This window comes from Melitaea cinxia, chromosome 26 (assembly GCF_905220565.1).
Source record: "Melitaea cinxia chromosome 26, ilMelCinx1.1, whole genome shotgun sequence".
Classification (NCBI taxonomy): domain Eukaryota; kingdom Metazoa; phylum Arthropoda; class Insecta; order Lepidoptera; family Nymphalidae; genus Melitaea; species Melitaea cinxia.
In genome coordinates this window covers 7,495,876-7,523,701 of record NC_059419.1, presented here as the reverse complement: position 1 = coordinate 7,523,701, position 27,826 = coordinate 7,495,876, and the positions used below count along the sequence as shown (strand labels likewise).

General features: G+C 33.4%; 1 protein-coding gene across 1 annotated transcript; it reads right to left on the bottom strand.

The window, feature by feature from the left end:
- Positions 1-839: 839 nt before the first annotated feature.
- LOC123666446 lies at positions 840-27,559 on the bottom strand. Its single transcript, XM_045600538.1, has 19 exons — positions 27,418-27,559; positions 17,613-17,788; positions 17,097-17,423; positions 10,802-16,763; positions 10,521-10,655; positions 10,176-10,438; positions 9,952-10,081; positions 9,452-9,598; positions 8,388-8,507; positions 7,906-8,051; positions 6,705-6,818; positions 5,813-5,934; positions 4,097-4,193; positions 3,942-4,005; positions 3,577-3,724; positions 3,196-3,246; positions 2,716-2,800; positions 1,547-1,624; positions 840-872 (listed from the first exon to the last, which is right to left on the bottom strand). Exons 1-19 carry the CDS (start codon positions 27,557-27,559, stop codon positions 840-842), a joined length of 8,340 nt encoding a protein of 2,779 aa, XP_045456494.1.
- Between the last annotated feature and the right edge of the window lie 267 nt (positions 27,560-27,826).

Sequence of the window (27,826 nt, the reverse complement as noted above, 5' to 3'; positions counted from 1 at the left end):
AATTTATGAGTTCTTAAAAATAAAATTAACGAAAATTCTTCAAACGAGAAATCTGTTTCATTTAATTAATTTCCCATTCAAATTATTTTCATTATCAAACCTAAATCTAAAAAATACGCTTACATATATTATGGCATTCCATATTTTGTATTGGGATATTTTCAAAGATTATTCAACTTTGAGTAAAATAAATAAATAAATAAAATTCCAAGAAAAAAGTAAAGTTTCTGACCAAAAATATTATTTTAACACAAGACTGGACACAGTTTTAAAATATAACTTTTCATATAATGGTGTTTTATTGCTGGTTTGTATATCACATTAACACAATTGACTTCTTGATAAGTAACGTTTTAATAATAAATAAATAATTGCAGTTTTATAATTGTTAAAAATTTGTGAAATATATTTTTGATCTTGGTGAATGTTGTTAAAATGTTCAGGATTTATATTAAATTATAATAAAATTTGCTTGTATAAAATTAATACCTATTAAAATATTACATTCAAGACACCATTTTAGGCACCATATTTTCATTGTAAATTCATTTATAAAGATTTTTTTCCAAAATAAAAAGTATTTAATGGAGCCTTTTTCGTCACTTTCTGGATAAAGACAATTTAATATTATTTTTTAACTAGATTACTTCAAAATATATTTTTATTTTCAACTTTATATATTAATTTTTAGAAAACCAATAATAAATTATATGTTGTGTAAAATTTTGGTAACTCACAAATTCAATGTTTGTATCAAAAATAAATTATTTAATAGCCTCTGCATTCTATAATAAATGTTTTCGCTAATTAAAATAAACAACCTTTAATAAAAACAGTCTTCACAGGGAATCGAATTCCGATACGTCGCTAGTCTGAAAAAAAAGAGCAAAATATAATTTAAAATATAATCACTTGGCGACTAAATTCTTAAAGATTACTAAGAACTATTAATAGATACATTTTATGAGATTTATTTTTATAATGTTAACTTATTGTTTGACATGTACAGAGCACTGGCAATGTCAAACAATAAGTTAAAAATAGACGTAGAAATAATAAAAATGAAGCACTCGACCATAATCATCAGAGGTAGGGCACAGCAGGAAATTTCCTGCTCAAAATATGGAGCAGCCCAGCTGGGACAGTACCTCGACCTTACAGAAGAGCACAGCTAAATAATACTGTTTTCGAGTAGTTTTGTGTTCCTTTTAATGAGTAAGATAACCAGAGCTCCTGGGAGAGTGGGGATAGGGTCGGCAAAGCGCTTGCGATGCTTCTGGTATTGCAGGCGTCTATAAGCTACGGTAATCGCTTACCATCAGGTGAACCGTACGCTTGTTTGCCGACCTAGTTATTTTTAAAAAAATACAGAATTCAATGAAACAAACTATACATAACACTTATATGAGCTTACCCATATATACAAGTATGGGTCAACCGTCACCAGTACGTATTAACTATTACTAGACTATAAGGTACTCAACTTCATCTAAAATAAATAATGTTATTATTTATTAGTACACAGTTAAAAAGTGCAAATACCCACAAGATCAGGTTTATAGAGGTGCACGTGGGGCAGAAGGAAAGTGGAGCCGAGATCGCGTTCAGCCATTGTGTTTGCCTCCTGGATAAGTTGTGAATAAGTAGTTAATAAGTGGTGGGCTTGGATAAAAAGTAGTGACACGTCTTCAAACTGGTCCCTACATTTCAAAAAACATTAGTTTTTGCTAAGAACTGTTAAATTATAAACATGTCGCGTTCGAAATTCAAAAAAATATATATTAAGTATTTATTTAAATTTGAAGTATTATACGTGCCTTACAATCGCGACTTACGGATCCGACTGGTCACGTTGTCTTGTCACGTTGTATCAAATTATACATTCGGAAAAATATCGCTCTTGTCGCACATACTCTATTTCTGACATACATATGTACGTCGCGTCTGTTTGTCGCGTACGAAAGACAAATTTTTTGTCACGACCTTAAGTCACGTTAGACAACATTTTAAGTTCAAAAAATAAGTATTTATTTATTTTTATTTATTCATAAGTTAACACCAACAAGTAGTACAACAACAAATACAAAGTTAATAAATTAAACATTGGTATCTAGATAATTGTCTACTTTTTTACAGGTGTTCCTAAATTACTAAGAATATTGTCATGTATGTGTATAAATAGATTGATGTCGTATAAGGGTGCTAACAAAGCATATTTCAATTCTTCGACTACTGTGGGATAAGTAATTTGACGCATCATAGTATTCTTCTAGTGATAACAGTACGCAAGTAGTCTGTTTTGGATGGTTGGATGAATCTATGTAGATTTGAAACAAAATATATAAATTTTGAAATAAAAAAATTGCCACCAGGCAACTGAATTGAAAGCTCCTTAAAAATATTTCATATGCATTGCTGAATTCTTTATTTCTTTTTATATGTATGTCGAGTTTGTGCCAGGAATGGACGCAGAAACAGATAATAGTGATAAATTTTATAGTTTTATAAAATGTGAATTAGTACGTGCTCATAATTTTTATTAACATTGAAAAATAAAGACATTGTAACAATACGAGATGTAAGACATGTATTAAATATGAAAGGGAATCGAACCCAGGGATTCGGTTATTAAAGGAGTGACAAGTATTGAGGTGTTCCTTATTAGATTTTATGTATTGCAAAGGTTTCAATAAAGTATTATTTTATTCAAAATACCTGATGTGTTAGTCGTGTGGATGAAGCAGCTCTACCTGTACTGGCAGGTAGAGTTCCACCTACCGACCGAGCTTCTGATAGCGTCCTGGAAGAAATAAAAAAATCGTGTTTCGCATTAAGTCATATTCATGGTAATACAATAAATAGTCTAAATAAATTTTCACGTGTTTAATAGTCTATAGTTTATAAAATTGAGACAAGAGAACTACAACTTTTAAGTTAAATTACATAGTTTTTAACTGTTAAATAAAATGCTTAATTAATATAACGTGGTCCGAGTTTATTTAATGTTTTAAAAGTCTCAGCTACTAGTTATTTCATAGTAACAATTCAGGTCAAGGATATGAGCAACATTCTAAGAAAATATATAATATACGAAAATGAGAAAGAATTTTAAAATGTTTCTAATAAAGTCTTGCTTAAACGGCACAAAATATGTACATATTAGACAATATAAATGAAAATCATTTATATACTTACAATTCACCGATCCGTCTTTCAGCATCTGTCCATTCTGATATGTCCTCTTGACTGTAATTGAAATATAAAAATATCAACAAGACTGCTAATCTATAATAATGATTGTGAAAAGCTACAAACTCTAAAAAAACATCAAATGAAATCATTAAAATCATTATTAATTGCATAATTTCATCCAACCAATCAAAGAGACAAGAAATTAAAAAAAAAGTTCAAGCATTATTTTTCAAATATCAATTTAAATTAATACTTAATATTATAGATATAGGGATAGGAAGAGCTTCTTTTTTAACTTCTCGCGCTTTTTCAGATCCACTTTTTCGTTTGTTTTTGTTTCAGACTATAAATATTAAAAAAGTTTTTCATTCAATATTTAATTACCTGTAAGTCTTCCTCAGCGTGTCGAAGCGTGACATCTCCGCTTCTAAGTCGGTCTTGTTAATAGATGACGCATCATCTCTGTCTTCCTTCACAGATTCTTCGGGACGAACTGTGGTTGATACTTTGAAACCCGCTGATACTAATGCTCCTGAAATGAGATTTTGATGAAAATTTAAAAATAAATTGTTAAATCTTTAGTCATTAATTTTTTGTTAATTATTGTTTGAACTTTGAGCTTCTTATTTTTTTTTTCTATTAGAAATATAGGGACTCATTCAAATAAACAAATAAAGCTGGTTAAGTTTCGTTCTTATTTTTGTATAAATTTCACTACCTTCGTTAGAAAACAATAACAAAAATATTACCTTGTTTGTTGGATCTCTCCTTGTTAACGCTATATGATGATTCCACGCTATGCTTTCTCCGCATCTGAAGATAAAAAATTAAAATATGAAGTGCAAATGAAGCTAAATTTAATATCACTGTCACTGTTTAAATCAAAAACCCTATCAAAACTTACTTCTTCTGTAGTGTTAATGGCTCCGGACTCCAAATAACTTATCAACTTCGCTTCGCTACATATTTCTGAACTCTTCTTTCTCGACAAATTATCGCGACTATAAAACAAAACACGTTATTATCAAAATTCAAAGAATAAGCGGTAAGTATACTACATGTATGTCCCTGTCGCTATTTGCCTGTTACATATAACCGTTGTCAATGTGAATCTGTGTTTGCTAAATATAATAAATTAATCTAAGTAATAGAAATTAAAAGTCACATGGCCAGCTCTTAAAACAAACAAAAAATAAATAAATTGAAAAGTGATATTTTGCTAAAAAAATGTTTTGAACAACTCAATGCTTAGTAAAGGACACATCTCCCACAAACTTGTCCTTATCTTATTTTCTATACATATCCTAGATAGGTTTTGTATTTCTACCAATTCATCACTCATCACTTCAGCCTATCGCAGTCCACTGCTGGACATAGGCCTCCCCAAGTTCGCGCCACACATCCCGGTCTTTCGCAATCCTCATCCAGCCTACACCGGCAACCTTACGTAGATCGTCGGTCCATCGGGCCGGAGGACGTCCCACACTGCGTTTGCCAAGACGCAGTCTCATCATTTTTTTATTACATTTATTTATCATTACATTAAACAAATTCATCAGTTATATATCAATTGAATGTCCCAAAGGTTTCGAAACATTGAAAGAGTGTTTTTGATAAAATCAGTTTTGGATATTTGTTTTTTTTTTCCACTCCACTCTAGGACCCGTCTACTCCAACGGCCATCGGTCCTGCGACACAGATGACCAGCCCACTGCCACTTCAACTTGCTAATTCTGTGGGCTATGTCGGTTACTTTCGTTCTCTCGCGGATAGTCTCATTTCTAATCCTGTCTTTGAGAGAGACCCCAAGCATAGCCCGTTCCATTGCACGTTGAGCGACTTTAAACTTGTGGACCAGTCCCTTCGTCAGTGTCCACGTCTCGGCTCCGTATGTTAACACAGGCAGGACGCATTGCTCGAAAACTTTTGTCTTCAAGCATTGCGGAATCTTCGAAGTGAAGACTACCAATTATGGAAAGCTTAGGCTTATTTCTTATACGACTAGGTCAGCAATCACGGCTCACCTAATGGTAAGCGGTTATGTCTACAAGATCACCAGCGCGTTGCAAATGCTACCTTAGACCCTCCCCAGGAGCTCTGACCACCTTACCCACTACAAGAACACAACACTACTTATTTAGCTATGATTTTCTGCAAGCTTGAGATACTTCTTCATACCGGTTTCTCTAGATTGAGCAGGATATTCCCTACTGTACCTCAGTAATCAGTCACATTCGATTATAGAAGATAATGTCCTTACCTTAACTTCAATGGATAGGATATATAAAAAGCGTGTTTAGAACTGTATAATTTGGAAATCATTATATTATTTAGTTATAATTGTTAGAATAGTTCTATAAAGTAAACCTAGATGGCGCTGCCCTGTATTTAAACACGCTAACGTTTCGTTTTCTAAATTACATATAGTTTAAGAATATTTTTAATAAATTGCTATGCGTTTTCCGGGTATATGGTAGTTTTACTGGCCCTGGCTCTATCGACTGAAAAACAATAACTCCAATATATATGATATATGAGAAATGTTACCAGTTATGTTACATCTGTTATCATTATGTTCTTATGTTACATCGATAGGCTGCTAAAATCACTTCAGTTATACCTGTCTGAGTGCAGTGGGTGCAGTCGAGCTCGAGGGATCATGAGCGCGGGCGCGGGCGGCGGCGGCGGCGCGTGCGCGGGCGGCGGCGATGCCACGTGGCGGCTGCACGAGCGGGAGCGCGACTGAGGACGGGGGTATTTGTTTATTTTTGAAGTAAAAATTCTTTACGCACGCTTGCCTTGGGGAGTAAGCTGGTAAATGCGTGACGAGAATGTTGCGTGTCGTGAGAGAAGTGTGATCACACATTTTCTTACTCTCTTTCTCTCATAGCCAGTTACGTTTCGTATATCTAATACACAGTGCAGGCCTATTGTCCAGGCCTATTGCTAAAGAAGTTTTACTTCAATCGTGTGATCTAAAGCAAAATAGTTTTTAATTATTTATTTTTTTACTTTGATATACACCATACGGTCCCGGTCGTCTATTCATAAATATAGATAGAAATAAAACATATATTACACTCAGAATTTAGCCGGAAATTGATTAAGCAGAAAGCAGGATCCTTGCATACTACGCCAACAGGCTAATCAAATAATGTTACTTATATCAATTAGATTTTCGTGCTTATCAGTAGAAACCGTACCCGAAATGGTTCAGTAAATAGAACACAACGCTCGTACTACTCAATTGATAATTTTGTTTGATTTAAATAGAAGTAAATGTCAGTGAATTATAAAAGGAAATAGGAATGACCTTCCGTCTAATGTAGAATGTAGTGTCTATAGTGTATTCAAACTTAACTTTTGGTTTGCATACTAGATATAGTATTAACAAAATCAAAACTCTAAAACATTTAGATACAAGGACTCTAAAGCACACTAGCTCAGGGACTCCTAAATCTCGGAGATCCTAAACTTTTGATATATCTGTTAATCCGATAATTATAACTTACCTTAGCAGGTATGTAAGGCAAAGAAGTGTTTTGCACGCTACAAGTTTCAGCTGTCTCGATTCTTTCTGTTATTAATGCACGCCTGTCCGCTCTTTGCTTTGAAGGTAAGTTACCCTGTAATCAATATTATTTACATTATAGAAATTTACAGATTACTTCAGCCTATCACAGTCCACTGCTGGACATAGGCCTCCCTAAGCTCTCATGTGTTTTGCCCTTAGTCACCACGTTGGGCGGGTTCGTGACCGCAGGGCTGGTTTTGTCGCACCGAAGACACTGCTGCCCGTCTTCGGTCTGTGTATTTGAAAGCCAGCAATTGAATGGTTATCTCGACATCGATCCGCCTTATAGGTTCCAAGGTGGTAGTGGAACTGTGTTATCCTTTAGTCGCCTCTTACGACACCCACGAGAAGACAGAGGTGGCTGTATTCTTTACTGCCGTAACCACCCAGCTTAATATACGGATAAACGGATGCGGATTAATATACGGATATGAAGTAAATATTGAAATAGTAAATAAAAATATTTTTTATAATAATTTTCATGCAATTTTATCCGATAGCTGCGTATCAAACTGCCCTTCTCGAACAGTGATTATAGTAAATAGTTTATTTTGACAATGAAATATTGCACGTGATAGCGTGGCATTTATCACTTTAGTGTTGAGGTTCAGCCGAACTAATAACTAATTAATTAATTTTTAAATACAATATTATAGTTCATTATTGAGTCACTAATATAATGTTCAAAGATTCCTTAGACGTTGCAAGTAATGCCCGTCGTACAACATATTACACACTAGCTGTGCCCACGACTTCATCCGCGTGGAATAGTGACTTGGGACAGCATTTTTTTGATATATCTTTTGGTTTATTGTGGATTATAAGCCCCCTTGTTTGGGTATTTACATGTTCAACGTGATTCTTTAAATTGGCATAACTTTTTTTATTTATAAACCGATTGACATGAAACAAACACTAAATATTAAGTGAAGCTTGCCATAATATATTAATGAAAGTTGCATCTAAATCAAATAAGCCGTTTCTGAGATTAGCGTGCACAAACATATTACGACGTATTGATGATGATAATATGAAATGTCATTAGGTCAAATATGTTATGTTACAGAACATCTTTAATGTTATTCGACTATTAATATAAAATCATAATAAAATTATAGGCTATTTTAAATATACTTTACCTGATGTAAGGTAGGCATTCCTTGCATGCAACCGATGACAAAAGTTTGTGTGGTAGGTCCTTTCTGACAGCAACATCTCTTCGACGCCCATATGGTCACCGCAGCAATTATCACCAATCCAATTACCGTCACTGTTATTAATACCGCTGTAAATTAAAATTTTGTTACTTTTCGTCATAAAATATAAAGTAAAAAGGAACGGTGTAATCAATAATGCAAAGAATTCATAATTCCAAATTTAATGATTTTTTAACTATTACAAATTATATATAAATAGAGAGGTATTTCTGTCTTGTCATATTATATATTAAATAACGAATTTTTGGAGACAACAGTGTACAAAAATCTCATCATACTAAGCCGTTATATATTTGTCTAATTTGGATTATGTATAAATCAATTATAAATATTATTTACCCTAAGAAAATGAAGGATTCGGTATACCGAATCGTTATTAACTAATGATATAATGGCACACGTACCTTTAAGATTAACTTGACAAGTCCTTCCAGCATACCATTTAAAGCATTCGCAAATCATAGCATTTTCTCGTTCGAAACAGGTACCGTGATAGTTGCAGGTAGAGCAGCCAACTGCATCAGCTAACAATAAAAAATATGAAGTTAGTCATTCAATGTATGACACTTTATAGCCTCTAGTATTATAAAATCCTGAGTGGGGTCCAAAACACACATACTATAGAAACACAAATGCTCAGTCAATGACAAACAGCTGTAACGCCAATGTATTAGGCCAATCGCTTCAGCCTTTAATATCCCACTGCTGGGCAAATGCCTCTTTCTCCATGTAGGAGAAGGATCAGAGCCTAATTCACCACGCTGCTCCAATACGGGTTTGCGGATATATTCCCCCCTATGTTCCCTACTATGAGTAACGATCGATATCAGATGTAGATGATAATGACAGGGACCAACGCGACCAACGCAAGAGTTATAAGTATAGAGAGGTTATAAGTAGGAATAGTTATTACCTACATTTATCCTTCTGTGCTTACAAATTTTTATGTATTTACTTTAATTTTTCTGACTACGAGTTCAATGAACTAATAATAAAAAAAGTTTCAAAACTAATAAAAATTAAATAACGTTCCATAAAAAATAATGAATAATATAATACTCATAAATATAATAATTATATTGTTTAAAAAAAATCGAATTACATTTCGTGAAAGTTTTATATTGCGTAATTTACATTAGTTGAAATACAAAACTGTTAAATGAATATTAAATTTTATTTTAAAATTGTCAGTGTCAAGATTACTATCATAGTTTTACCAACATTAAAATGTAAGTGTTATCTCATTTTGATAATATATTTTCATTCTTTCTTCCTTACATAATATGTGTATTTTTTCATCTGTTCAGTTTTATTTTGGAAATATGTATAAGATTGAAATACAGTATTTTTTTAGGTAAGTATTACCACTTATTATACTACTTTTATTATATTGTATTACTAATTATGATTTTTAAACTATTTATGACAAGTTATCTCATACATAGGTGTAAGTATGATTTATACTTACAGGAACATATTCGCCCTGGATACAGAGTATTAACACTGAGATCTGCAAATCCTTCTAAGCAGCTGCAAGTGTAAGTACCACGGAGGTTGAAACAACGAGCGTGTTCTGAACAGTCATGGAACTGTGTGCTGGTACACTCATCAAAATCTGACAAAAAACATTATAACTCTCATGTAAGACATCTAACTTGAACTGAACCACTGACGTATATTATCAATATCAGGTGACTAGGAAGTGACTTACAATTACAAATTCATCAGATAAATCTGTAGAATAGAATGCCCAGTCAACAATTATTTTGAAAACTGTATGCCAATTTTGTTTTAACACACATAATAAATATTTGTTTAAAAGTTTTAATACAAAATACACTGATAAACTATAAATAATTTGTAGGTTGGAGCCTAATAAGCCTATTTTAGCCTTTGATTTTTTTTCTTAAGATTATAATTATAAAATAATGGTGGTGTTATAAATAATACGCATATCGTTAAACGTACCGGTAACATTTAATCTGTCTATAAACTCTTCGGCTGCGTGTACTTCTGTGCCACCAAGGCTGTAATTATTGTTCCGGAGATATTTTTCTATAACTTCTTTGAGGCGACTCTCGTGAGCGTTATCTGACAGCTGGAAATAAAAAATATATAAAATAATTAGACTACTATGTTTCGTAAAATGAAAAAACAAACATAATTTTTAAACTATAAGTAGTAAGCATTACCTGTACATAGAAGTCATTAATAACGCCCTGATAGCGTTCCCCTTGGGAAGTCTTCATTTCGATTGGGTGGAATCCAGTTATATGAACACCATGATAAACATCACGCAGATCAGACTGCATCACCATCCTATTGATACCTTCGTGAGTAGCGACCGCTAAATTATGGTATTCCTTGCTTGAGTTATCAGATAAGCTTGTGTGGAACCTCAAACGTTCATTTCCTTGTGATCCCAAAGCTAGTCTTACTGAATATGTGTAAGTAGCTGAAAAACAAGAAGTATATAAAAATGGTTAGCGTCGAAATATAATAAACCTTTGAAACTATTTCACCAGCTCTAATCTTACGTTTACAAGGCCTGTCTGGGAACATTCTAGCAAAACCGGGTCTGCATACACATTTCATAATGCCGTCTATTCTTTGACATCGTTCGTTTCTTGAAGCCTTACAGTCTGGTTGACATTCCTTTCCATATCCAGTGCCTTGAATAGAAATTATTTTAAGTTTCATTATTAACAATTTATTTATTTAGTGCTGATGTTATAAATTGTATTAAATATTTCTTTCTTGTAGAAATAATTTTTAAAATAATGTTATTAATTTGTATGCATTAAAGAACAATGTTTACCAGTGGGGTGTCCAACATTAGTAGTTTCTAAATATGGCGTGCCAGCTAGTAATATTTCTCCAAATAATACTTGTGACACTCCATTGTTGTTAACTTGCTCAGTTCTAGTAATACCATCATAATCACCAGTCTCAATGTCTGTGTGAATGGGTGGGGATTTGCCACCGTTTTGTGACTTATTCACAACGACAAAGAATGTATCATTATCTTTGTCTTCTTCTGTTTCAATCTTTTGAATATTTTCAGTAACATCATTATCTCTTATAATAAAGTTTTCTTTTTCTTCTGACGACATAGTAATGTCGTCCAGGGCTATATTTGTAGGTAACGTAGACTCGATAACCGGTGTTGATTCTATTTGAACAATAGGAATGTGTTTAGTAACAGTTTCAACAATGGTAGTTGGTTGCACTTCTGTGTACACCTCAGTCACGACGTCGACTATTGTAGACGTTTGTGTATTGGTCAATATCAATGTTTCTGTGATGGCCCCTTCAGATTGACTGACTAGACTAGTTTCCGTATGAGTTACGGTCAACGTGTGAGTTAAATTTACGTAACCGATACTTGAAATTATTTGAGGAGGTTCTGATAACGTTTTTGTAAGAGTGATAATGGTTGTTTTGAATTCCGTCTTTGTTGGAATAATTTCATCTGATATCTTTATTTCATTTCCACCGTGATGAGTTTTATGTACGTTTGACTCAATTGGATCTTTACTTATAGTAAAGGTCGTTGTGACCGTCTTTTCAATAACAGTTGGTAATTCTGACGCAATTTTTGACACTTCAACTTCTTTGAGAACTTCAGTAGGCTTAATATATTCTTCGTCAATAGAAGATTCAGAACTTTCTATAATACTTGTAGGGAATACCGCTAGTGGTCTTGAAGGAAGCGGTCGTGCAATTTTTTTGATTGAAGTTGATCTGGTTGAATGTGCAAATTCCGGTCGATACAACGTTCGAGTAGGTCTAATTACAGGTGCAGATTTAGACGGAAGCTTAAATTTATTAGTATTAAGTTTCTTATCATCGTTGCGCACTGGATAAGGTTTGCGTGTACGATTTTTGTTTCCAATAGGAATCACTTTCATTTTATCTTTGTTTATATCTTCCTTACTACTCTCTTCCTTACTAGACTCGGTGTTTTCATTAGAAAATTGAGTGTCTTCCTCTTTTGTTTTGTTACCCTGTTTTGGAATTGTGTCTTGTTTAATAGGTTTTTCGTCACTATAGTCTACTGTCTCGCTTGATGTTTCATATTCATTTGAATATTCAGATGAAGACTCCAATACTTTATTGGAATCTTCAGAAACTGAGGTAGGCACACTATCTGGGAAAAATACAGGTGTTGGTCCAAAGTTAAAGCTTGACGAAAAGTCGAAGTTTGATGAAGTGAGCCAACTTGAAGAAACTAGTGTTGGGAAAATAACTTTTTCTACGTTTCCGTCAACTACAGAAGAAACTGTACTTGTTGGCTTGGGATTATTTTGTATTAATAGTACTTTTGTAGGAAGTTCTCTTGGAGGGGGAAGTAAATGTGAAGATGGTTGATCCACGTTATAACTGGGCCTTTTAACCTTGTTAACAATGTCGTAAGTTGGCCTGTATGTTGAAACTTCATCTCTAATTGGCTTCCTCAGAGGTCGTTGTGTTGACTGCCTAGGCGGTAACGTCTTTGGAGGCACAGGCCTATGTGGAGCTGGAGTTCGTATTGGTAAAATTGGTCTTGGGGTTTGAGGTGCCCTGGAAGGAATTCTTTGTAATGGGTTTCTTGGTGGAGGTGGACTCATTCCCATTATCTCATCAGTAACCGATGGCTTAAAGTTATAATTCATGGATGGTGGAGGTGGTGATAAATCAATTATTTCACTAGAAGAATTATTCAATATGTCCGGTTCCGTCTTTATTGTAAATGTCGGAAGAGTGGATTTCTCCTCTACGTCAACAATGAGCGGTTTTTTGTCTTGAATTTGAATTGTAGATGTTATTATATTACTTTCGTTTGATAAACGAGTATTATTTGACTGAGTCGAATTTTTAAAGTTTTGTAGGTTATTATGTTTATTTCTTATTACATTGAAAATTTTTGACTTGTTTGTAAAGTATGGAAGATTAGTACTAGACGTACGAGTATATTTTTCTTCACCCATATTGAATTCCATATCTTCATAAGATGAATTAGTACTGTTTTCCATTAGTTGATTGATTTGCCAATGTGGCTGTTGTAATTGATGATCCAACGGAATCCCTGTATTTACAGTAAATGGTCTTGGTTTCATATAAGAATTATGTTCAAAAATAGGTACCATATTGTTTGAATGGAATGTAGTTTTATTAATGGAATTGAATGGCTTTTCTGTTTGCGTTCCAGGATTAAAGTCAACTAACTGTACAACTTCAGTCGGCTTATTATGACTTGGGTTTGATTCGGAAATTGATACAGAATTGCTGTTTGAGAAGTTTATTTTATCAGAAGATGGGGTAATAATTGGTATTTTCATAGATTCTGAACTTACTTCACCATCAACTTCACTATTACTTTCAGATTCTTCTTCGCCATCGTATATTTCTTCAGCTGTTTCATAAACTGGTTTTGATTGCGAATTATTATTTTTTGTAGTAGAGGTTTCCTCACTATTATCTCTTACGGGAATATCATATACAGGTTGCGTGTTGCTGAAAATAGAGGGTATATAGTTGGGTCGAATCGTAAAAGGCAAAATGTTTGGTTTTGATCCTTCATCTGGTTTAGAAAATGGTTTTCCTACACTGAAATTATTAACTGTTTGTTTATTCTTTTCATTCCAAAACTCCGCTGGTGGCTTTCCAACCGTTGCGATCTTTTCTCCGAATTCTGGCAAATTATTAGAACTATTGTCAAAGTTCAGAGGTATTATTTTTCGAGTAGTTGCTTCAACTTTAATATTTTTAATATTATCATCATTGAGAACGCTAGCATACCATCCATGAGAATTACTTGCGAATTCCGGAACAAATGATGAAGGTCTATTATCAAAATCAATCTCTTTACTGATAGCATAATCGACATTATCATAATAATTTCTATCTTCGTTGATCATAGGGAAATTGGCATGACTGTTTAATGACGGCGCTAGTACGTTACTATGCCCTTTATGTATTGTTTTGTCCCTAATATTTTTATTGATGTTAGTCTTAATCTCACTTGTAGAAGTCTGAGGTTGAGTTAGATTAGATTTAAACTCAAAATTATTTCCTTTATAGACATAATTATTTTCGCTAGCCACATTTTCGTGATTATCAAATGTAAGTGATGGATGTCTTTTACCGTGTAAGGCTACACTTTCATACTTAGCTGGGTCATCTTCTACTCTTATAGCAAAGTTTGTCCCAATAGGTATATTTGCATTTATTTGTCCATTTAGAGACGTAGTGGTTATCGGTACCGTTATACTCGACCCTACAATATGCCCAGTATTACTTGCACTTGCCACATTAGTTGCAGTATTTAATGTCACTGTATAAGTATTATCCTTATTATTGCCCGTTATTATAGACTTATCAGCTGTGTTTGAAGAAGTTACTTGCTTATGTATCTGGTTATTAGGGGTTTTTGGATATTTCGCTTGAGTATTAGTTCCACTCGTCGAAGACTGAGGTATCTTAAATGTATATGTTGGACTTGCTTGATTATTTGGTAGCTGAGAAGCGAAATAAATTTCTGATGTAACTTTCGGGGGCAACTGATTGGGTATTGGATGCTGAATGTTTAAAAAGGTATTACTATCTTGAACAGGTTTTGTATGAACTGCAGGTCGTTGTTGATACCTTTTTTTATCGTAACGTATGTCTTGATTAAAATGCATTTTAGGGGGTGGTGGTGGAACGGCAAGATAATTCTCATATTCTCTATCAATCACATCTTTTCCCTCTTTTGGTTTTTTATTCATTTTATTATTTTTTTCAAAGTCTGCTTTATATATTTCTGGATTATAAGCTGTAATTTGTGGGCCAATTTGAATATGAGTTTCTTGATTGCTTGTTGGAGGAGGAATATCCACGAAGTCTTTGGGACGTTTATTTTCATTCCATTTTAGTTTTTGGTCGATATTAACTCCCGTTTCTTTCTGAGTTAATGGGCGTGGGGTTACATTTTTTACATATGATTCAGATGTGGATTTTACGCCTTGTTTTACGAAAAATTGGTTTTTATTAAGAATTACATTATGTACGTTGGTCATATGTGGTGCATCAATACTAAAGCTTCCAAAATATCCAGGTTCTGGATATGGTAAAGGGTCATCAATATAATCTCCGGTTTTATGAGGCTCTGTAGAGCCAGCAAAGACTAAAGCTGTTGAACTTCCATGAGGAATTAATACATTAGCTACTCTCGAGGGTTGTATATCGACTAAAAACGGTTTATTTTCAGAATTAGGAATTTGAATATCAGCATATTCTCCGTCTGTTGTTATTTTAGAACTCACTATTTCGGATGAACTTGGATTATTATCTGGAATTTCTTGTTCCTGAATTCCATCAGAAATAGGTTTATAATTAGCTTGATGTTCTTTGGGAACATTATGTGGAGCCTTGTTTAAAGAAGGAATGAAATCTAAAAATGCTGGTCTACCATGGTTAACAAGAAGAGGTTGTTTATTTTTTACTATTCCTGAATATTTAATGGGTTCATTAGTTATATGTGAAGTAGGTGGTAGCCACTGTTGAGCATTTTGCTGAATTGAGTGACCTCCAGCAGGACGAATCAGATTTTTATTTGGTTTTGATTTTAATTTAGGCAGTTCTGGTGGCCTTAAATCAAATGAATCATCAGTATTTATACCTAGCGTAGATTGATCATTCATGGGTTTCTCTTTTACTATATATTGATTATTATTTACAACAACATTGTCTATTATAGGTGGATGTACAGGATTTTGTAATTTAATTCCACTAGCAGCTAAAGTTAATGGTCCTCCAACTGCAGGTTTACCGACGATCACATCTGAGTTAGCTGTTATAATTTCACCTGGGCTAATAGGTATACCACCATTGACGAGAGGACTTTCATAAACTATTTTAGGCTTCACAAGATGCGCTTTAGAATGTTTGTTTTCTGTTCCCCATGCAAAATTTTGTTGTAAAGTAACATTTTTAAAGTATATTTGAGATTCAGAAGTTTCCATGTCATCGACAGGAATATATATTGGAAAATTTCCTCCTTTTGTTTCTAAATCGTTATCTACCCTCTTGCTTGCAATAAACGAGGAAAGTTTATTTGGTTTAATAGTTGTTGTAGTAGTTGCAGTCTTATTTGATTCTTGGCGCTTCATGAAGCCACCAGTCATTTTCTCAAAAACAGGTGCTAATTGTGATAAACTTTTAATACCTAATGAACCTAATTTTATAAGTTCAGCCATAACAAATTTATTTTTGTTTACTTTCTGTGTTTTATCTGGTTTATTTTTTATAGAAGTATTATTTCCAGATACACTATTCATTTTTGGTGGAGGAGCTTGTTCGTTTGTCAAAAGTTCACTTGTTTCTACTGAATTAGAATCTTTTTCATCAGAATAATCAGTGACCTGAGTATATTTCTCGACAATTTTATCTGTGGGTGGTGTGTGAGAACTAGTCTCGTATTCGTAAGGGTGATATACTGTTTGATCTATAGATTCTTTTTGAGTTGGTCTCACGTCAATTTTTGTACCACCATATTTAGTGTTTTTTAAAACATATTTATCCGGGGCGTAACTTGAAGATTGCTTCAAGTTTGTGTACTTAGTTTTTAGACCTTCTGTTTTTGAATGGCTGCAAGGACAAGAGGTTGTACACGGAGCATGACTTATTTCAGATGGTTGTATGAGATCAAAACTATGCTCTTCTTGATTGTCAATTCGTTTTTCTATTTTTGGCATATTATTTAAAAACATATTACTGACTGCTGAGGGATGAATAGTTTTTACTTCCATGTATTTTGTCTGAAATTATAAAGAAAAATATTATTAATATTTTGTATTGAAGTAGCTTTTCGTGAAGAAAAAATAAATTTTAACTAGGTGTACGTATGATAGTTTTGGAAAACAATTAAGAAAGGTCAATATTATTAACTTGGTGGATTTAAATGGTTAGAGTTTTGTAGATTACATAGGAAACATGTTAAAAGCAATAATAGGTTTTCAAGAGAAATTTAGACGCCGTACAGGTGAACCTGGGTAAATTGTTTACGGGTTTCGGGCAATTTCTGTAAAGGTTCCATAAAACCCAGGACCATCGTGTGCCATTGGATCGGGTTCCATAACTATAAATCTTACTTTTGTTGGTTGCAAGTCAGCTAAAACATCGGTAGCGTAAAGATTTGTAAGTGATTCTGTAGTAACCACTGAAACTATTGTTTCAAACGTTGATATAGCGCTCCTTTTGTTTTGAACTACAGTAGTTAAATAAGTGTATGTGGTCATACACGTTTTTATAATGTAGTTATGGTGCATTAGTTGATGCAGTGGAAAAAAAGCACTCATTTGTTGACGATTTACAACAGTGGCGACGGCTGAAGATAATAGCGATTTATTTGGTAGCGTTGAACTCTCGTGAAGTTTTGATGTTTTCGATGAATATAATTGCATAACTTTATTTTTTCGCTGAGAAAAGAGATTACTATAATAAGAAAATACTTGTTAGACATATTTATGTTGGAGTAAATCTCATGATCTTAGCAACAATTACAAAAAATATAAGATTAGAGACACAAATTAATTAGCATATAATAAATGTTAATTTATTAACACCTGTGTAAATTAAATTTGTAATATGTATTTTAATCTGGTTACCTGCTCTTGTTTTCCGTCTGAACTTTTATCTCTAACTAAAACCTCAACGCCGTTAGACATAATTCTTGTAGCTAAGTTCTTCAACTTTCTCTCATCTTCAGCTCCATTATTGATATCTATATCTCTTCCTGGTCTCCATGGAGTATTATCAAATACTATGGCGTTTGTATTAAACGCTGAAATCGAAATAAAATTTTATACGTGTTGCTAGTAATATATTTTTGAATCATCACCCCCCTTAGGATTTTAAATAAATGATCACCTATATTATAAGATAACAGTTAAATTTGTTTCATTAAATGCTTAGCAAAATTTCTAACAAAAAATGTTTTAAGTAGTTAGCATGTAAACTTTACTTGTTAGACCTTTATTACGTGACCATAAGGCTGTTACAACTATTATATATTTTTTATTTTTATTCCTTGAGAATTAATCACCGATAAATCATTGTAAAACTTTCAAAATAAAATTTTAAATACAGAAATATCTATTATAAAAAATAATAATTGAATATAGAACTATGTTATATGACTATAACTATGTTAGTATTTCTTTTCTACAACTAATACCCATTTGTGCATATATTTTAATACATGTAAAATACTAGATTTAACAACAAAAGTTTTATTTTCTGTGCAATATATTTAGTACTAGATCTACACTAGTATTAGATTAAAAATATACTATTATACTTTATTATTATCAAAATTATCTAACAACTGGATTTATATGCAACACGTATAGTAATTTAAGGAAAAAATTAAAATGTTTTGTGTTCTTATTTGTTAATAGTTTTTAATTTTGGTAATAATAATTTAGTTGTTAGTAGTTCAGAAACAGACTAGAAAACACTATACTAATTATATTAAGCTATGTGCAATGTCTAATAGCGATATGTGACATAATATTACACTAAGTATTTACACGTGTTTCTAAATATTAATGATATTTTTTACAGCTAATTTAATCATCTTGATGTATTTATAAAGTAAAATATTATATTTTTATTTTGATTTCATGTCGACTTGAGTAAAAAAAAATATATTAATATTCAAATCCATTTTATTATCAATAATTTACATCTAGATGCGTAAATTTTTTCAGTGTGTTCCGAAATACAATGTACAACAACTGGTCAGTGTAGATGACATCTAAAATCTTAAGAATAAAGTCAATCGCAATTATTCAATTTTGATTATAGATTCATTAGTTCTGATCAAATTGTTTGGCTATATTTCGGAATACATTTTTATGATTACTTTTATCTTATTATTGTATTAAAACTCACCTCCTTTGACGGATGGTGACGCGGATTGTGGGATAGAACCATCTGGATTCTTGGATCTTCAAAGGCTGTTCAAGTCATCATTCAGTCACCAGTTACGTCAGAATAGTCAGTTGATTGTGTAGCTCAAGTCTAGTATACCTCAATATCTTGTTCCTTATTTACTTCACAACTTTTATATTGCAACATGTTTTACGCTCACGCCTCAGCCTGTAATATCCCACTGCTGGGCGTAGGCCTCTTTCTCTATGTGGGACAACAATCAGAAATTAATCCACCACGCTGCTCTAATGCGGGTTGGCGGATTATATCTTTTAATGTTGTAAATTATTATTTTCTTTATAAATATTGAATGTAATTAGAATATATATATATATATATATATATATATATATATATATATATATATATATATATATATATATATAGTAGAATATGATTTTAAAAAATGGATTTTTTAAATTATTATTGTTATTATTTCTTCTATACAAAAATGAAAACTTTAATCACACAATTTTTCGTTTCTTCTCACATGTTTGGAAGCCACAAATATGGAATTTTCATAATGAAAATTTGATAAAAAAATTAACGATAATAAAAATTTATCAATAAAACAAGCTTTGTTTTAATTATATTTTTATTATTATAATAATATTTTAAGTCGTAATTTGCAATTTACAAATGAAGCAGATCGAGTATTACTATAGGTAGTATTTATATTAAAGTTTTATTCTAAGATTTTATGAGTTATTCTTAGGCAGTGATTAGATAATTTTCACCTAAAAATATTTGTTTACTTTTGACATTACAACTCAATATATGGTAACACGTCAAAACATTTTTGGTGATCTTACACATAAACCTCTTAAAACGTGAGTCCTATCTACAAATTCAAGTACAAAAGAGTATTTGTATCTTAAAACTAAATGCTAAAACTATAAGGCACTATTCATAGTTAACTTACTATGATACAAAGTAAATAAATAACTAAATCATTACTTTACACACCTAACCAGTTGTTCGGATTTCAAGAGACGTCATCGACAGATCTTTGTACTGAATTTCTAAGAGTCGACGGAACGTCTAATTTTACAACATAAGTTGGTGAGGCATTGTAATTCACATGATCACTGATTTTACCTACTATACTTTCTAAGCTTTGCGTTTCTGTTTGTGAGACAATGTCAGAATTCGCTAAATATTTGTCCATGTCTGAAATCATTGAGTTTTCTAACGCATTATCACCTTGTGAACTTACAAGTCGATCTATAGATGGCAATAAAGATGGCAATATTTTAACATCCTCATAATATATAGCTTCTCGTTTTCTAACCGTCTGTGTGTCATCTGAGATTACAGTAGACAATACTGTACTGAATTCTCCTGGATGTCTACCAGAAACGTATAATGTAACTATACTTGTGTGTTTCGGTGGAGTAGGCTTATGAGCTCGTTGTTTATTCTTCTTTCGCGCGGGAGGTGGTGAAGGTGGTGGAACATCTTCCCCGCTGTCCTGAACATCTTCAGAAAAATCTTCATTGCTACTAAAGTCTGACAATATATTAGGTTTAGGGCTGTTACTATAAATATCATTGTTCAAATTATTGTTCGATACCAGATTATTTGGTAATAGATTAAAATCAGGTTGAGCTAATCCAAGTAATGGATTTGCTGTCTGTAAAGCCAGTGCTTGTTGCTGTTGTTGTTGTTGTTGTTGTTGAAGAAGCAGTGGTAATAACAAAGAATTAAACTGTGGAGGAGGTGCCAAAATAGTTGGTGTAGTAACGACTGTTTCAGTGATGAACTCAGTAGCTGTTATAACATTCGTAGTTGGATCTACAATCGTAGTCAATATCGGCGTGCCTCTAAATGTGATTGGTAAAACGGTTTCTCTTGCATCAGTTACTGTCGTTACGTATGTAGTTGTTTTAGTTTTGTACTCTGTTACAGGCGTTTGTACTACTGGTTGTTGCGGTAACAGTCCCTGCCCTTGCAGTGCAAGAAGAGGATTTATTGCAGGTTGCTGATTACCTAATAAAAGTTGTGATAGCAATAAATTAGCTAATGGCACATTTGCATTAATTTCCGGAGCAATAGTTTGTACTACAGGTTCCACGTTGTAAACAGTACTTGGTAAAATGTGAGCAAAAGATGTTTTACGACCTCTTATAGTTGTCGGTGTAAAGATTACTGTAGTTGTAGGTGTTTCATGTAAAACAAATTTTGTTATTTTGGTAGCACCGTTTTCAGCTAATTCCGTTGAATCAACCACTAATACTAATTGTTGATTACCAATAGGACCAATTGATGTTGACACTTGATTAAGTAATAATGTTTCAATGCTGGGTTTAGCTGATAGTACGTTTTTGTACTCGGTGATCTTTCCATTTACTATTGGTATTGTAACCTCCAATGGTATCTGGTGCGTAATAGTTATTTTACCGTCATTTAAAATATTATCGTATTTGTTGTATCTTTCACCACTCAAATTTTCAAAGGAGGTCCTTTGTCTACTTGATGCTCTGCTAGTTGTGGTTCGTGAACGAGATCTACCAGTTGTTCGTGCGGAGCTAGGCCTTGAAGACTGAGTAGTTTTTCCAGATAAACGAGGAGCTTTTGGTCTAGATGAAAGGGTTGTAGTTCTAGAAGAAGTTCTTGATTTTGCACCTCGTCTATAAGCTGGTGCTGCAGTCGTTGTTGACCTGCTTTCTCCTCTAATAATGAACGGTTGTCTCGAAGATGCCTTGGATGCTGGAGCTACTGTAGTTCGTGTATTTGTACGTGAGTTATATCGTCCAGATTTTTGCTTCTGGATAGAAGGAGCCGGTTGTTCTGTCTCTGGTTCTGGCTCAGGTCTTTTAGTAGTACCAGATTTTATTCCAGGTCTTCTGAAATTTGTAAACTTTCTATTTCCGTAGTCTACTTGTCGCCTAACCCGTCGCTTAAAAGCAAACGGTCTTATTTGAACTATATTTGAGGTTTTTCTCGGTGGTAAGGGAGAAGCCACTTGCTGTTCCTTTCTATCAGAAGATTCGTAATCATTATCTTCTTCGAATCCCTCTTCGTCTAAGATTTCTTCACTTTCAAACTTCTCTTCGTTTTCTTGATTTTCTTCTTCGGGCTCAGGTTCTGGTTGCTTAAATAGATTTCTTCTAGGAAACAAAGAATTAGGTCTCTGTCTGCGTAATGCAAGTAACGGATTGGAAGTTGTACGCGTCGTAGTTGTACGTCTTGTTGTTGTGGTACGACCCCTAGTTGTCAAACTTCGTCTAGATGAAGGTGTCGTAAATCTAGGCGTAATAGCCGTTCCCGGTTGCCTGCCCACAGATGGTCTTCTAAATTTAAGTAACGGATTATAAGTGGTTTGTTTCAAAGATGTGTCAGAAAATTCATCCAAGGATTCAGTTACGCTCTCTTCTTGTTGAGTTGCAAAAGTTTCTGACTCATTTTGATCACTTGGTGGATAGTTAATAGTGCTAGATTGTCTACCACCTCGTAACCTTGATGATGCAGTAGGTCGAATCCTAGGAATCGCTGATCTACTTGCGAAGTCTAAACTATTGCTTCGGATAGAACTCGACCTAAAACCAGTCCTTCGGGATGTAGGTGTAATGCTGCCTCTAGGAAAACCTCCAGATCTTGAAGCTGGAATATTTCCTGATAAAGTATTAGAAGCACTACTACGACCAACAAATCTTCTTCCTGAGCTGGATATGACAGGTAATGCAGCTGGTTTTCTATTACCATTAAAAGCACCTGTAGGCCTGACTGATTTAAGTGTTGGAGTAGCAGTAATAGTAGGCGTAAAATCTGCTCTAGTAATTGTTGTTGCACTATTAGGAATAGGTAACCGCTTAGGACTAAATGTTGGCCTATTTCTTGAAGCAAACGGAATTATAACAGGTGTAAAGGATGGTTTCTTAGTAGTAAAGGTAAGTCGGCCTCTCTTTTTCGAACTAGATTCATCTTCGTCCTCTTCTACCTCAGATTGCAACTCTGTTGTTGTTTCAGCATCAGCTACAGAACTTTCTATTACTTCTGGTGTAGTATTAATTATAGACCTTTCTGTTGTTGTTGTAGTTGACGTAGTTGTAAACTCTTCGCTCAAAGTTTTGTTGTCACTTGTTACTATAGTAGAGTCACCAGAAATTACAGCAACTTGTGAAAATAGGATCTTTTTCTCCGTATTTTCACTAGAAGTACTGTTTTCAACTGGCTTGACATCAGCAAATAAGTTGTCAATATATGTTCCTTGTAACAATGTTGATGTCACACTAGAAGGGCTAGGTTGAGCAGTTGCTAAAATTTCTTCCTTTAATTTTGTTGGAATAATATGAGGCTTATCATCTTGAATTAAATTTTTATCAACTGGACCACTCGGAACCTTTCTTCCTAATTGATTATCTTCAACGACTTTTGTGTTATCAACGATGTTTGTTATAGTTTCTAAACTGCTTCTAATTAGAGATGTATTCCCAGCGTAATATGTGGTGAAATAAGTATAGGTTGTGTAAAATGTAGCTTTTCCGTCATCTTGTTCTAAATTATCGTCTACTGCGGAAGGTTTTAACACCACTTCTATGTCTTTTGGTGGTAAAGCACTTACTACATCTATAGGTGTAGTGTCGATAGGACTTACTGTTGGTACAGACTGAACTGATGGTGTAACTACATTTGATACGATTTCTTCACGACTGGTTATCGTCGTGGATTTATCTTTGTAAAGGGTCGTCCAATATGTAAAGGTTGTATAATAAGTAATTGGTAAATTACTATCATCTTCAGGTTCCGTTTTAGGTGTGATTGTTTCTGTAACAACATTGGTTATTGTCTCCAAATGACTTTTTACTTTACTAGAATCTTTTCCTATATACATTGTTGTAAAGTAAGTAAATGTCGTATAGCTTGTTTGCAATAGGAGCGTTGGTGAAGGCAGAATTTCATCAATATTACTCTCAGAGCTTATTTGATCATCAAGTATATTGTTATTGTCTAAATATTTAGACTCACCCTTTGAAAACGATGACTTAACATCGGTGACGTAAGAATTTTCTGATACAAGAGGGTTTGATTCCACGCTAAATAACATATCAACTTCAATTGGTGTTGGTTGTGGTACACCTTCTTTTTGTTTATTTTCTTTAGATTGGTTTTGATCTATTGATATACTGCTTTCAACAGATGAATTATCGTCATCTAAGTTTTGTTTTGTCATTCCTTTCACTTGCTTACAATTTCTAAAATCAAATTGGGCTCGTGTATTTTTAACAGATAGTGGATTAGTTTTTGTAGGAATCAGTTCATCAGGACCCACATAATTAGTATATACTTCATTTCTACTACACACATTAGCATCAGAACCTACGTAAATAGTCGTAAAGAATGTGTATGTTGTATAATATGTTTTCACAGAATCTGGTTTTATACTAGCTATGACATCATCATCTAATTTAGGTGTGGGTGTCTGAGAGCTATAAGATTTATTGATTTCAACAGACTCGATTACATCTTTCTTTTTAACAAGATCAATAATACTGTTGATAGCAAATGATTCGGTCGGTCTTCCTATACCCACACCAGTCGGTGCAATTTCACCGTCATCAAAGGCACCCAGTAAAGAGGGATCGAGATTCGACAAATCTACTGTAGAAGTAATGATATTTGTAACAACGGACTTATGACTTTCAATGCTAGAAGTTTGATCTCCAAAGAACGTAGTAAAATATGTGTAAGTGGTATAAAGTGTCTTATATATAAGATCTATTTCATTTTCAGAGTCTCTTATATCGTCTTCATTCTTTATCGGATTATCTGTTGGGGTGTGTTCCGTACTGACAGAAACTTCAATGTGGCTTTGACTAGTAACAGTACCCTCAGTAGTAGTAACTACAGGTGCTTTATCTGTAATAGATTCGTCTAAATGTTCAGTTTTAGTTTCTTGAGGAGAAGGTGGTTTTTCCTGTTCTGTAAACGTGACAGGTACTTCTTTTTCCATTGGGGTAGTTTTAGCAGGACTTTCAGAGTTAATTTCTACGTCGACAGAAGTATTCAATACAATTGTGGTTACAATTTCTGGCGATTCAATATTGCTTTGTTCAGTACTTTGAACTTCAGATGATATAACAGAAGTTGGTTCTATATTAAGATTCGTCTTACAAATATAATTTGTAATATAACCTAAATTACTTTCTACCACAATATTCGACTTCACTGAAGTTGTTGTTTCTGTACTTTCTAATGGTATGAAATAAGTTGTCAAGTACGTTAGAGTTTTATACTCCATTGTCATAGTGGACTGAGTTTCAAGACCATCAGTACAAAATACCTCTTCGTGTTTATTATATTTGTTTTCTGTTGTGGTTTCAATCTCATAAGATTCATCACTGTGACCACTTTCAGTAGTAGTAAGTATTTCATGCTCCGTTTCTTGTGTGCTTTCATCGTCCTCTGGTTCTTCCTCTTCCTCCTCTTCTTCTTCTTCAGGTGTTTCAGTCACTTCTGCAGCAGTATTGTCAGCTTCTTCTTCGGAATTTGTAAATGGTTCCTTAACCTTGTTTTCTATTACTGTAGATTCAGTTGGTTCATCAACAGTGGTGGCAGAGGGCTTTAACGTAATTAAAGGATCCGTTGCTTGAGAACTAAAATCATTCATTTGTGCATTATCTAAATCTTCAGTATATCTCGTACTTTCCGTCGTTGTGTAAACGGGTTCTGAGGGTTGTATGACATCAAGATTGAGATCGAAACCATTATTATATTGAACGCTAACATTATCTGGAATTTTATCATCTACTTGATACATAACTTTTTTCAAATTTTCTTCGTCATTATTAATAGGATTTTCCGAACTAGTGCTAACCGTATCTGGGAGTTTAGTAACAGCATTAACTTGATGAGCTTTATAGGTTGATGTGGCAACAGGGATGTCAGCTGACAAAAAAGTAATTTTGGTAGCTAGTTTATCTACTGGTTTAGCGGATGGGAAAACGTTTACCTCGTCTGGATTAGGAGGACGAATTGTTTCTGTGTTAGGTGTAAAAATTATTACCGTATCACCAACTACAGTGGTAAAATCAGCGAATCCGGCATAAGTAAAAGTTTTTTTAGGCCGAGGTTCACTTTTTTGTCCGAATAACTTTTTAGGCGATTTAGTTTGAGGTAAAGAATTTTGCGGAGAACGATGAGATTCAACATTGTCAATATAATAAAATATTGGTGAAAATTCGTTCTTAATAGTAAAAGTGGGCAAATCATAATTAGGTTTAACTTTAACAATATCTGATTCCTTAATAATATCTTCTTTTACTTCTTCTTTAAAAGGTTCGATGTGTGATTCATATGCTTTACTTTGTCGATGTAATGTATGTACATTTTCTAAGATATTTGGGTTAATTAATTCATTTTTTTTCTCGCTTTCAATGTAAGGTCCATCTAGATAATTGTACACTTCGAATTTAGGTTCATTATTATGAAGTGGAACCTTGCGCGCCACTGGTTCGTCTAAAATTTGATTATCGGCCTGATTTTCTGTTGAGCCAGAAGGGTTCCAAAATTTAAATATATCTTGAGCTGGTTTGCTTGCATAAACGATTTCCATTTTACTACTAGGTTCTAAATAGTCGGTATTTTTAAGAACAAATTTGTCCGGATCTATAATACCTAAATCTTGTTTTACGTTCCATTTACCATCGAAAGCAGAATGTACTCGAGTTGGATTAACAATGAAAGCCTCTTCAACATTTGACGGCTTGTTATAAAGCACAAGAGATGATTTAGTCAGAAGTTGAGCATAAATTCGTCCATTGTCTAAGGTGGTGCCGAGGATTTGAGTAGCAAACTCAGTCGTAACACCATCTTGAATAAACGTCCTTGCAGTTGAAGTCAATAGGCCGATTACTGGTTTGACGCTGTGGTATCGGCCAATCTTCGTGTTATAGTCGTTTCGTTTTTGATCGTTCACGAGCAGCACAGTCAGGTCTAATGTCATAGTTCAGTCGTTTTCCGTCATGTCGTGGATAGGAGGAGGTGCGTTATATTTTACAAGGTCCATTGAGTTCGGAGTTGACCACGACCCGGGGATTAGATTTGAAAGAAAAAGAAAAAAACATACAATTAATTACGCAATACAGATAGAATAGAATACTTAGATGCTAAAAGAGACAGTATATTTGCAAATGTGTTAGCACTAAATTTTGTACAACTTTCATTTCAATGTCAAAGCCGTTGATTTGTACTTTTTTAAGTATAATGGTTAAAGTTTTTTTGGGCAACTTTATAAAAAACAAATCAACAACTTAAATCAACATTGTTATTTTACATAAATATAATTTAAAAAAGAGAAATGTTAATGAGAATGAAGTAAAGACAGAATATATTTGAAAGTATTATATTTTAGTAGAAACGAAATCGAAATACATAAAATAATATAAAAAAGACAAAACTAAAGAAAACGAAGTTTAGATTTAAATGCAGGCATATAATTTACAATAAATACGATAATAAGTTTCGTTAATTACTCACCCCTGTTATCCAGGACACCCTCTCTTTTTATTCTCGATGCATCGATTGATTCATTTTCAATTATATCTGTAACAAAATAAAACCTTCTATTAGCTTTCATAACAGAACATCTGCAGAAGGTTGAAGGTTTCTGAATTAGCATTAGAACGCTCACGTTCCTTTTAATGAAGATCTGAAAAATGTCTGTAAATTGCTTCTTTTATGACAAAAATAAATATATACGTAAATAAAAATGAAACTATGCTTTGTTTGTGATTAAAAAGGTGATAATACTTAATTCTTGTATTGAACAGTATCAAATATATGAGTTAAAAATTAATTAATAGGATCTAATCATAGTAGTTCTATGTTCTAACTTAAGCAACTTAGGCTCTTCGTAATTTGGAACACGAAATAGCTTTGCACATAA

Bases quoted from the DNA above. Each gene is read 5' to 3' on its own strand.
- LOC123666446 (XM_045600538.1), bottom strand. From the start codon at position 27,559: ATGCTAATTCAGAAACCTTCAACCTTCTGCAGATGTTCTGTTATGAAA. The intron at 17,789-27,417 runs GTGAGTAATTAA...TTTCGATTTCAG, and splicing joins GGGTGTCCTGGATAACAGGG to CGTTTAATACAAACGCCATA. The intron at 8,052-8,387 runs GTACGTGTGCCA...TTTAATTTACAG, and splicing joins TTGTCAAGTTAATCTTAAAG to CGGTATTAATAACAGTGACG.